The sequence below is a fragment of the Capsicum annuum genome, chromosome 3 (assembly GCF_002878395.1).
Source record: "Capsicum annuum cultivar UCD-10X-F1 chromosome 3, UCD10Xv1.1, whole genome shotgun sequence".
In the NCBI taxonomy this organism is placed as follows: Eukaryota; Viridiplantae; Streptophyta; class Magnoliopsida; order Solanales; family Solanaceae; genus Capsicum; species Capsicum annuum.
Window position 1 is genome coordinate 220,363,417 of NC_061113.1, and position 12,530 is coordinate 220,375,946.

The 12,530-nt window shown below is 32.1% G+C and overlaps 1 protein-coding gene and 1 long non-coding RNA gene across 3 annotated transcripts; one reads left to right on the forward strand and one right to left on the reverse strand.

The window, feature by feature from the left end:
• The first annotated feature begins 2,237 nt into the window (after positions 1-2,237).
• Positions 2,238-5,296, forward strand: LOC107863223 (septum site-determining protein minD homolog, chloroplastic). The gene has a single exon (XM_016709043.2). It carries the CDS (start codon positions 4,042-4,044, stop codon positions 5,041-5,043), a length of 1,002 nt encoding a protein of 333 aa, XP_016564529.1. The 5' UTR covers positions 2,238-4,041; the 3' UTR covers positions 5,044-5,296.
• A 292-nt stretch (positions 5,297-5,588) lies between these two features.
• LOC107863224 lies at positions 5,589-8,063 on the reverse strand. 2 transcript variants are annotated; one of them, XR_007053249.1, is made up of 3 exons: positions 6,789-8,063; positions 6,529-6,706; positions 5,589-6,440 (listed from the first exon to the last, which is right to left on the reverse strand). It is a non-coding gene; the product is annotated as an uncharacterized LOC107863224 (long non-coding RNA). The 2 variants fall into 2 exon arrangements; XR_001672124.2 differs by having other exon boundaries at positions 5,590-6,440; positions 6,776-8,055.
• Between the last annotated feature and the right edge of the window lie 4,467 nt (positions 8,064-12,530).

Genomic DNA, 12,530 nt, shown 5'->3' on the forward strand with positions numbered 1-12,530 from the left:
ATTTTAAGTTTAACAAATATTTTGTAATTGTCTTTTTGGCTAGTGTTTTTAGTTGTGTAAGTATATATTATTTACGTTTATAACTGTATAATTCTGTTTGAGTTGTTTTTGGGTAATTGTATATTGTAACTATTGCCAGTTTATAGATATGTATTTTTTGTATTTTTGGTGAAATAAGTTAGCAATGGCAAGCATCCCAGTTCTAGTGAATCACTCTGAAAGGTGGACATATGAAAAAAACTATGAAAAATACATTACTGATGCAATATTGTTGAGAACGACAAAATCATACAATGATCTACACAATCTTTTGGCATGTCGTTAAAGTTATTTCGTTCAAAAATTTATTGTTATAGTTCATTTTAATTAATTAGGTATGTAATCAAACGTCGTTAATTTTTAATGGATAAAGTAATCACCTGTATTTACCTTGTTTGTTTTCGTATTTTTCAATTTTAATATGCCCCTTTAAAATTTTTGATAAAAAAGATTTGTCCTTTTGGCTCCAGACTCTTTTATATTCTCTCCCTCTCCTCTCTATCCTTCCCCGCCACTCTCCTCGTTCTCTCCCAATCTCGCTCGTCCTCTCCGTCTCTCTCTCCCTCTTTCTTTTGTTGCCTCTCCCTCTCTAAATGTAGTTGGCTAAATGTATTTATGAATTTAGATAAATATATTTAGCTATATAGTCTATTAACACGTAGTAAAATAAATATACGAAAAAGATTATGAATTTGCTATTATATGATAATATAGTAAAATAGATATATAAAGCAGCATATGTATTTGAAATCAAATGAACAAAGAGTATATATTGCAAATCTGCACAGTGCATATTTTTTTTTGAAGTTTAATCTAAATAGTGAATCGAATCATACTGAATACTGAAATAAAACACATACTATACACTTATCGAAAACATATCCAACATAAAAGGCAGTAAAATACATATACGAAGAAAATTATGTATTCGAGATTATATGATAATATAGTAAAATAGATATATAAAGCAGCATATGTATTTGAAATCAAAAGAACAAAGAGTAAAATCTATATGTTGTTAACTGCATATGATTTTAAAGTTTAATGTGAAAACTGCATATGCATATATTGCAAATCTGGACAGTGCATATGTATATTAAATTTTAATCTGAACAGTGGACCAAATTATACTGAACACTGAAATAAAACATATATTATACACTTATCAAAAATATAGTCAACACAAAAAACTAAAATGAATAACTTTCATTCACTTCAAAACATAAAATAATGAAGAGTAAAATACATATGTTGTTAACTAAATATGTATTTTGAAGTTAACTTTGAATACTGCATATGTATATATTGCAAATCTGCACAGTTCATATGTATTTTGAAGTTAAATCTGAATACTGTATAAATCATACTGAACGTTGGAAGAAAACACATACTATGAACTTATCAAAAACATATTCAACATAAAAGAATAAAGTGAATAACTTTCATTCACTTCAAAATTAGTAACTCTGATACACTTCAAAACATAAAATAACTTTCTAAAATTTATATCGACATCCAGTTAAATCTTGTCACTACATGATGTAATAAAATCATCAACCATCAGACTTCAAGTATTTTTGTGACACTTGTTATCTTGCTTTTCCTAACAGGCCTCAATTGTGCTTCGTCGTCACTTTGAGCTTTTGCTTCTTGTTTTCTCATACCATAGTCCCACAATAGAAAAGTATATCTTGTACAAAGTATGTTGGGATTGAACTCAATCGAAGGAACATCTTGACCCTAAGAAAGACATTCTGCATATTTTATCATGTACATTCCACAGAAAATACATATCAAACATAAAAAAAAAAAAATACATATAGCCAAATGCCTCTTTAGGAGTAGTTCAAAGCTAAATTTATTTTTCATAAATGCGACTTAGCAAATTTATCTAACATACAAAATACAAATAAACATATCAGCTTCACAAAAATACAAATAAATACATGTTAACCCAAATTGTATATTTAACCTATCATCTTCACAGATCAGTTTTACTGAAATCCCTAAATACATATCAAATGAGCAGTAAATACATATTAGCTTCATGAAAAATACATATTACCCCAAAGTTGATAAAAGCTTTACGAAAAATACCTCTTCCTCCATGTCTTCTTCAGTTACATTAGCAGAAAAATTCTCAACATCGTCATCACCATTGCTTGACTCTGCAATTTCTTTTGCTTTTCTTTTCTTCTCATATTTTTTTAATTTTTTATCTTTTGGAGAAGAAACTTTTTTCAATGATTTTTTTTTTAAATATCAGCCATCTTCACCAGGTGGTTACGAAACTTGGATCTAAGCTCCTTCGTACTCATAAATTTCTTCGACTGTATAGGACTAGAAACAACTTTAACTACTTCCTCTTGAGTTAATTCAAGACTAAAAAAATTAGACGGTAAATTAATAGGTATTATACCCTTATTTGTTCGTAATTTTGGTGTGTGTTCAGCCATTAAAGCATAAAAATCTTAAAGTCGGAGTTGCTAATAGATTACAGTAAGAAAAGAAAAAGAAACTGATAACATGCAATAACTGAATTAATTAGTTACCTGAGAAAGAGGAACAATTTCCTTATCAGATCGTGCTATAAAAGTGAGAAAGCAATCTGATAATGGAGTGAATAAAGGGAAAAAAGTAATCTGATAATGGGGTGAATAATGGAGTGAATAAGGGAAAAGAGTAATCTGATAATGGGGTGAACAAAGGGAAAAGTAAAACTAAAATAAAGGAAAGAGAAGGAGAAAAGCGTGAAAAAGGGAGGTAATTTCTCTAAAGTTGTAAAAGTTAGGGACCACTTTTAAAATAATGCTATTGTTGCTACACAGTGTAATTTCATTAAAATGTTACTATTTTTTATAATCTAAGTCTTAGGTATGCTACTCTATGTAGTTTTTCCTAAAACAAAACCAATGGTTCTCTTGTCCCATTCTAATCTAATGATCCATTTGGAATGAAACAAAATTAAATTAGTAGCCGTTTGATCATGAAAATTATTTTCTTTTTTTCGAAAAACTATTTTACTTTAGTGAAAAAAGTGAAAATAAGATCCGTTTGACCATAAAAATTTCAAATACAATCCCAGAAATGTATTTGGAAAAGTGAAAACAAGTTTTACTTGATTTCACTCATACTTCTCTCACAAATTTCAAAAATAACTTTAATTTATATTCATGGTCAACTTCAGCTCTAACTCCAACTCCAACTTTAACTTCAACTTCAAAAAATTTATAATTTTTATGTGCAAACGAGGCATATTAGATGTCTTGGAATAGGAAATTCAAAGATTTGATGTACTAATAAATAATAATTTAACAAGCTATCATATCTCTGGCTCCAATTAGCAATAAGAAAATAATTTAAAAAAACCGAAAAAATCTTCAAAGTTCTTTAAAAAAACATAGATTATAAACATAATAGCTACGTAAGCTCATAGTACAAAGTTGTGTCACCTTAAACCAAATTGAGCAATGAGCTATTCATTCAAAGAATAATAATAGGAAGAAGCTATAGATAAATGCCCAAACCTTTTCTTTAATTGCACATTTTTCACTCTTAAATCTTAACAAATTAAAATTATTTCCATCTCAGAATTGAAATAAACTCTCATAACCATTTCATAAAAGTATCAAAATATTCAAAAATACTCTTTAATATTGTGATTTTAAATTTATCAGATGAAAGTTGAAATTTAAAAATTGATAAAAAGGTAAATCTCAAAAAAATTGAAACTAAGGGAGTATTTACTGGAGAAATATATATTTGTCTTATTTAAAAATAAGAACAAACAAAAATAACCAACTCCTTTTAAAAAAAAAAAAAAAAAGAAAGAAAAGATATTTCACCTGCTCAGGTTCATCACTCCCGGTGCCGTCGTCTTCCTCTTTCTGCTAAGAAAATAATCAAACATGTTCTTTTTGTGAAATTTCCTCCTCTTTCACCTAAAATACAATACAATACTCCCATCTCTTTCTCCTCTGATTTTTCTACACAGAAAGGAAAATGTTATCTCTGCAGCCCCTTTCTCACCCTAAATCGTCTTCTCTCTATTCTTCCTCATTTACCCCTCCCAATTCCTTATCCCCCAAAACCTTAAAACCCAATCCCCCCCTCTTCCGACCTTCTAGAAACTTCTACCCTTCCATACATTCCCTCCTCCAGTACAACCGCAAGCCTCAACTCGCCGGCGATACCCCCAGAGTCGTCGTCATTACCTCCGGCAAAGGCGGCGTCGGCAAAACAACCACCACCGCCAATATCGGCCTCTCCTTAGCTCGTCTCGGCTTCGCTGTCGTCGCAATTGATTGCGATGTTGGTCTCCGTAACCTTGACCTTCTTCTAGGGTTAGAAAATCGGGTTAATTATACCGTCGTTGAGGTTCTCAACGGTGATTGCCGACTTGATCAGGCACTTGTGCGTGATAAGCGGTGGTCGAATTTTGAGTTGTTGTGTATTTCCAAGCCTAGATCCAAATTGCCTATTGGATTTGGTGGGAAAGCGTTGGTTTGGTTAGTGGATGCGTTAAAAGCTCGTGATGAAGGTGTTCCGGATTTTATATTGATTGATTGCCCTGCTGGTATTGATGCTGGGTTTATCACGGCTATTACTCCGGCAAATGAGGCCGTGTTAGTGACAACGCCGGATATTACTAGCTTACGAGACGCTGATAGAGTGACGGGATTGTTAGAATGTGATGGAATAAGGGATATTAAGATGATCGTTAATAGGGTTCGGACGGATATGATCAAAGGGGAAGATATGATGTCTGTGTTGGATGTGCAGGAAATGTTGGGGCTTCCATTGTTAGGGGTGATACCTGAGGATTCCGAAGTTATTAGAAGTACTAACAGAGGTTATCCACTTGTGTTGAACAAGCCACCAGCTTTGGCAGGTCTGGCATTTGAACAAGCAGCTTGGAGGTTGGTGGAGCAAGATAGTATGGAGACTGTAATAATGGAGGAGGAGCCAAAGAAACGTGGATTTTTCTCCTTTTTTGGACGATAGGATGATGGTTCTCTACTCTAAGTAGTGGCTTTTGGTAAGGTTTCGGTATTTGTTCGTTTGTGTTTTTTGGAAAACAAGAAAGTTGTGTATTGTAGAGAGTAAATTTTTGCATTCTTCCGTTGTGACTATTAGGATTCTATTGGTAGGATAGTTGAAGATTAGTGCAATTATTAGGAATTGTACTTTTTGTTTTTGTTGGATTGAGCTGAAAATTGTATCATGCATGTCCGATCAAAATATGATCTTCTCTTTCTCCAGCAGTCTAATTTGAATTACTTTTGAAATCATGATTTCATATCGCATGTCCAAATGCCTAGTTACTCACTTTGAGTCCAGCCTATGATCGCCACTCTGTTGCCCATTGCTTGATATGCGTGCACTGGGAAGTTTCACTTAAATCAGTGCTCAAAAGTAGATTTATAGTATGGGTTTCCCTCAGCAGTGGTTAGTGTAGATATTTGTGTGTGTAATACCTGTGCTTAATGAGAGAAGTATGTAGCCTCTTTGCAGCAGCTCATTAGATGTTGATATGCACAGCGCGTCAATCAAAACGGGACCTGTCTGGACTTCTATAAGCATTGAATAAGGGAAAGCTCTTGCTGTACAAAAAGAAATCAAGAGGATGAATGGTGGCCTTTTTCTGTTTTGCTAAGGCAAATAATTTTATTAATAATTAGGAAATCTCCCATATACAAGCAGTAAATAAAAAATAGATGCTATACAACATAATATGATTCTTTGTGAAGGACGAGCTATCCTCTGAATTCATAAATGCACCAAGAAGACTCTAGAAATGAGGAGATATTTTTCGAACGTACATAGTTGTCCTCTAACCTTTCGAAAGCTCTGCAATCTCCTTCCCAAGATCCACATGATTGGTAAGATAAGGAGGCGGTCCATAAAGAGAGAGTGGGTTTGGGGGGGGTGGGGGAGGAACCGTACTGTTGCCAATATAGATGCTCAAGAATCAAGATGGTCTGTGATGCTGGGAGGTGAAGCTGATTGGGCTCAAGAATTACTATGGTGTACAAAATTCAGTGCTTTCTTACTTCCATCCCTTCTATGCCTTTGACCGGGTCTGTTCCTAATGACTGGTGAGTTTGCTGCAGTAGGGAAAGCAATCAATGGGATGCAGACATCTCAAGCAGTTGAACGATGAACTTTATGACCATCATATCTTCATGACGAAGTCCTCTATCATGAGGTCAGGCTCGGCGTCATCTATTTAGTGCAGATGAATGTGCAGAGTGCGAAGACCTCAGCTTCAAATTTAGCCGACTATATGTGAAGACCATAAAGTTCTGAATTTGCTGCCAGTCTCGAGAAGCAGGCAGTATACTATGGCAATCTCTGCTGCAATTCAATTAGTAGTTTACGTCCCACCAAGTTAATGTCTCCTGAAAAAAGATGTCAGAATCAAGTCTCATAAATAGGAAGCCCAACATTCGTGTCTATTTTCCCATTGATATTCCTTTCTTTGTTTACCTGTCTTCCTTTTTGTCCATCTTTTGAAGAATGACCTCCTTAGACATGGACTAATGCTATACAAGGGTTTTCAGAGTCATGGAAATCCGAATGGTCACCTGCTCCTAATGTCAAGATAACAGTTTCATGATCGGGATTCTTGGATATCTAAACAACCAGCATTTCCCAGCACCTGTATCTGTTAAATTATACACCATTAAGAAGGGGTCGGGTTTAGAAGATAAACCAAGATGAAACACAAGCTGACCATTCAAGCTGACCAGTGCAGGACTGCAATGGATGTGATATTCTTAGAACATTGACAACAAGGGCTATCTCGAGAAAGAGAAGCTTCCCTCCGTATCCTACAATTCAGGAAAAAAGAATTTTCCTTCTATTCAATTAGACCTAGGAATAGGAACTCAGTACATGTGAAATTAGACTTGATTATTTTCATATTCAAAACATTTGTAACTACAAGGAAAGCATTGCAAAATTCCAGGTAACTACAACATCTACAACCGTGAGGAAGTTTTCTTGGACCCATTGAGTTCTGACATATCAGGGAAGGGATAAACTCAGATAGTGGGCCAACTGTAGATATTGCAAGATCACGTCCACTGATCTTCCACAGATTTGTTTCTCTAGCTGCATAAATCTTGCCGCAGAAACAAATATTAGATCTCCCTAGCCAAGAGAGAAAGGGGGAATAGAACATTAATTCTTACACAGCTTTTGCATTGAAACTCAAAATGGGACTACACCTCTGTAATCACAACTCTATCCTCATAAGTGAATGCAACAGCAAAATCATCTTTCAATGCTGCGAGACGACTGCAAATTATGAAAGTTTCAAGTATTGTGCATTCCATGTAATTGTAATTTGGAAGGAGAATACTTGGGGTATCTACCCGTATATATGAGGATGAAATATTATAATAAGTTCTTATGAGCAGTTGAGATGGTGAGCACAGTCATCGTAGATATGGCACCCCCTTACCGTACCTATCCTCTCAAAACGTATAGTAGAAACACCTTCAAAATTTTGCAAGGGTAGCTTCAAAGAAGCAATGGAACTAAGAGTTTTTTATTATCTGATCCGTGGTAAGAGCACTGATTGTTGCAATGACCTGCAGGTTGGAATATCCAAAGCAGCAACAGAACTCAGCAAAAATTTACTCGCCGTGGAAATGAAACTACTTAGCAAAGCGAAACCGTGTTTTCTTCAAATACAGATGCCTAAACCATGATCTAATCACGAGCAGCTGACAAATTATTTTCCAGTTTTGGGCTCCGTTGATGTATCGAAAAAGGGCCAAAACTATCCCTCACCTATTGGAAATGGTACAAAACTATCCTCCATCCACTTCATTAGACCCCACATCCACCTTTAGGCTTCATATTTCCCTTCATTTTAAAAGGTCCAGATTAAACCAACACAAATATTTCATTAATGATGTGGAGGCGCCCCATTAGTCCCCATATAAGAAATAAGTACTTAAAATAATGTATAAACAACATAAACCTCAACACTTTTCTACCTAATTATCCTCTCTCCCTACTTTTATAATAACTACGCGCGAGGCGCGTACACCGCACTTTATTGAGTTCAAACATTACACTAAATAGGATATTTGTTTAAATAATAAAGATAAACACAATAATTAAATTCAATATCTTTTGGAGAATTTATTTAATTAAACTTAATATTTACCAAAAAAAATTGTCAAAGTCGATCGACATTTATCTACCACCTATAAACTGCAAACTGCAACAATACAATACGATAAAACAATATAATTAAATCTAACCTTTACATAAAAAAAATTTCAAAGCCGTCTAACATTCATCTACCACCTATAAACTATAACAAAATAATACGATAATAAAAATATCAAATAATATAACTAAACTTTACCTTTACATAAAAAAAATTATCAAAACAAAAATATAAAAATAATACAACTAAACGCAACCTACATCATCCTTTGGATTAAAAAAGTGGTATCATTGAAATAGGACATGCAAATCACAAAAAAGTAGATATAAATCATGCAAATAACAGCTTAAATTCTTTCTTTTTCCGCTGCTTGATTTATTTATGCTAGGGATATTGTTGGCCTAACTTGATCATGACAAACTCAACCTTACAAATGAGACACATTAGTCAGAGACCAATTACTATGAGAATAACCCTTGGTCCGAATGAAAGCTTCTTTTCCTTTTAAAATATTGTTAACGTGTATCTCTAATATTTATGTAGAAGTATTTCCTTAGTATAATTCTATTTTAGGAGTATTTTTCAAAATTATTTTAGAAGTATTTTTCTAATTGATCACTACAAAGGAAAATATTAATTGAGTCCTTCCATGTATTTTAGCAGTACCATATATTTTAGGAATCTAATTATAAATATAATAACATTAATTAAATAATAATAAATTGAACAAAATAGTGAAAAGATAATTTTATCTAAAGAAGGGTCTTTGAATGAAGGACAAAAAGTTCAAATCACTTTTCTAAGGGGTTTCACACTTTTAGTATACTATAGATTATAGATTATAGATTATAGATTATAGATTACTTAAAATTTCATATATGATACATTAGTCAACGTCATGACAAGTTAGTTTACGATACATTATTAAGTTATTAATTATAGATAAAAAAAAAGGAAAAAGGGGATAAATTGACCTACAGTTGAGCAACTAATGCACTTAATTAAAGGAGTTGTCTGCTAAAGTACATAAAATCCATAGTAACTTCATATTTTGAAATTTGAAAAATCAAATCAAGTTGGTTTCATCATATTCTTTCAAAACTAATTACTTCTTCGATCTTTCATACCGTGTTTATGATGAATATATCGATTTTGTTGAGACATTTTGAAATTTGACAAAGTGAAATTATTTATGAAAATTACAAAAGTGATGAAATTGTAGTTAGCAAAAGTGTTTTGTATATGAGGTTGATTTCCGCCATCGCAGCAGAGCTTGACATAGATGAATCAAAGAAAAAAAATTGATGCAATATTTTGTTGAAGAAAATACGTCGCAATGGTGATTAGAAATGATAATGGTGTTAAGATTTACGTCGAGTTGAAAAAAATATTTACAGATTTTGTAATTTATTCATTATGCATAACAATGGATAAATCGATCGAGTAAATAGAAATTGATGTTGAAATTGGTGTTGTAATTTGCGTAGAAGGAACAGAATCAGATGCGCTAGCACTTGCTGTTGTTGAGTCGAACAATAGTACTCTTTGTATGTACCAGAAATTGCAACTACAAAATTCATTATTGATTGTCAAAATAAACAAGTGAAGGTCAAGCAGTTGTACAAGGATAAAAAAATTCTTGTATCTGTAATGGCAAAGTATGCCTTAGATCACAGTTTTAATTTCAAAGCCAAAAGATCTGATAAAAAAAGATATTTTTATTTATGTTTCTGGCTAGCTTTTGTTTTGTTGGTGTTTACTTTCTTAGTATGATACATTAGTATTTATGTATCTGTAATTTACCTGTAAATTTATTGATAAAAGATCATGCATTGGATGATGTCGTAGGTTTGTCAAATACATCACTAATTATATTGTATAGCAATGTAATTAATTTCGAATATATAGATATTGAAATTTTGTTTTATGTTCCCTACCTGATACATTAATAGTTTTGCTGATACATAGTATTTTTCAGTAAAAATTGATGACTATATATAAATTTATGCAGCTATTGGCCGTAAAAATCGTAATGAAAATTATAGTTGGCTCATGAAGACATCTTACTTGAAGGATTCAAATTTTTTAAAAATTCATATATTTAATGTTGAACATAAATGTTCAATGAGTGATAGGGTGCTAAAGTAGCTGCAGACTACAGTTGCCTTTGTTAGTAACTTTACAAAGCCAAAATTAATAAACCATAAAAGAAAACACACTCCAACCGACATTATCAAAGGAATGAAAGCTTTTTATGATGTTGATATTAATTATATGAAAGCATGATGTGCTAAGAAGTGTGATATAGAATGCTTAGAGGTGGACTTGCTGGTGGATATAAACAAATGTTGAGATACATTGACATGCTAAACTATATATCCGAAATCACACATTACGATGCATAAGACAATAGATAATGAATTCAAGTATTTATTTATATCTTTACAACCAATGATGCATGATTTTCTGTATTGCAGACCAATAGTTGTGATTAGCGGTGCTCATTTGAGTAGATCGTACAGAATTTTTTTTCTTTCTGATAGCACTCTTGATGACACAAGTACGTTATATTATATGAATTCAGTGAAGTGAAAAATTAAAGTATCATAACATTATGTCTCATATTAATTTATCTGATACCATTAAATAACAAGTGATGCATGATGATTCTTTTATGTTTTAGGTTGCATATTGCCAATAGCTTATGGGGTTGTAGATTCTGAGAAAGATTGGGCATGGACATGATTTTTTGAATAGCTTAGAATTGCATATGAAAAACGTGAGAACATGTGTATTGTATCGAATCGCAATAAAATAATAATTAAAAATATTAGCATTTTGTCCTAATGTTCCTCATTTTGCATGCATTTGACATCTTTTGAGAAAGGTTTGCACAAACTTTAGAAGGAGCAAGAACAAACTTAGTGACCTGTACTATTCTATGGCCAAAGCTTATAGAAAAGAAAATTTTGAGTACCTTATGGCCAAGGTTGATCACCGAGTTCAGGATGACCTATATGATGCAAGTTATAAGAAGTGGTCAAGGATTCATACATCAATAAATAGAGGTCGGTTAATGACATCTAACGTTGCTGAATCTATAAATGATTGTTTAGTGGAGGCACGTGAATTATCGATTTTAGATTTTTTGAAAGAAGTTAACTGCAAAAAATAGAGAAATTGTATCATAAACAAAAACAACATTAGGGAGAAGGTTTGAAGAAATTCTAATACTTAATGGAGTGAAAACTTCACGAATAACGGTATATTTTATTAATAATTCAGTTTATTAATGCAAATAATTAAGTAACTTATATATATATATATATATATATATATATATATATATATATATATATATATGATTATTTATTTGTTTGATCATGCCTGCATCAGTGTACGTTTATTCTATTTATGAATCTGAAAAAAAAAATACATTGTGGACCTGAATGGTAAAAAATGCAATTGCGATAGATTTTAGCTTGACGAGATTTCATGTCCACACGCAATCATAGTATTCAAAAGTAAAAATATTATTAAGTTTAATCTGTGGTGCTTTGATTACTATAAGTCTGCAATATTTGAAGACATATGAGGTTTCAATGGTACCTATACCCGATAATAAGGACTGACATGTGCCTCAACATGTCGAAGACGAAGTGATCATACCACAAAAATACAGAAGGCCACCTAAGAGAACAAAGAAAGAGAGGCATAAGAAAGCAAATGAAACTATAACGTCAAGCATAAACTGTTGCGAAAAATGAGGCGTGAAGGTCACAACAGACGCACGTGTGAATTCTTTCCGAAAGTGAAATAATATTTATGTTGTAAGATACATAACATGTTTGATGTACTCTGATTAATTAATTTATGTTGATTTGATTTTGATTTGGCTAGCGCTGAATAATGTTTGAACAATGTTAAAGTTGAATGAGCCTTTATTTTTTAATGATTTAATATTTTCAATTCATTTTATATTTAATTAATGTTGAATGTTGTTTTTAAGTAATATTTTACTTACATAAGTCTATTTTGTTGTTCAAATGAGTTTTATTCTATTTCATGAAAAACGCATCATGTTAATATGATTTTATTCATTGAATGTAACTTTACGGCACGTTACTATTATTATTAAACATATGACAAATATAAAACAATGCATAACTTTATAAAATATATGTAAGCTTTTATATATTAATATTTTAACTGATAGATTACAAACTGATAAGTATCAATTATAAAGTCACCAAAATTGATGTAATGCAAAAATTACAATACATCGTACTGTAAAATATGATAC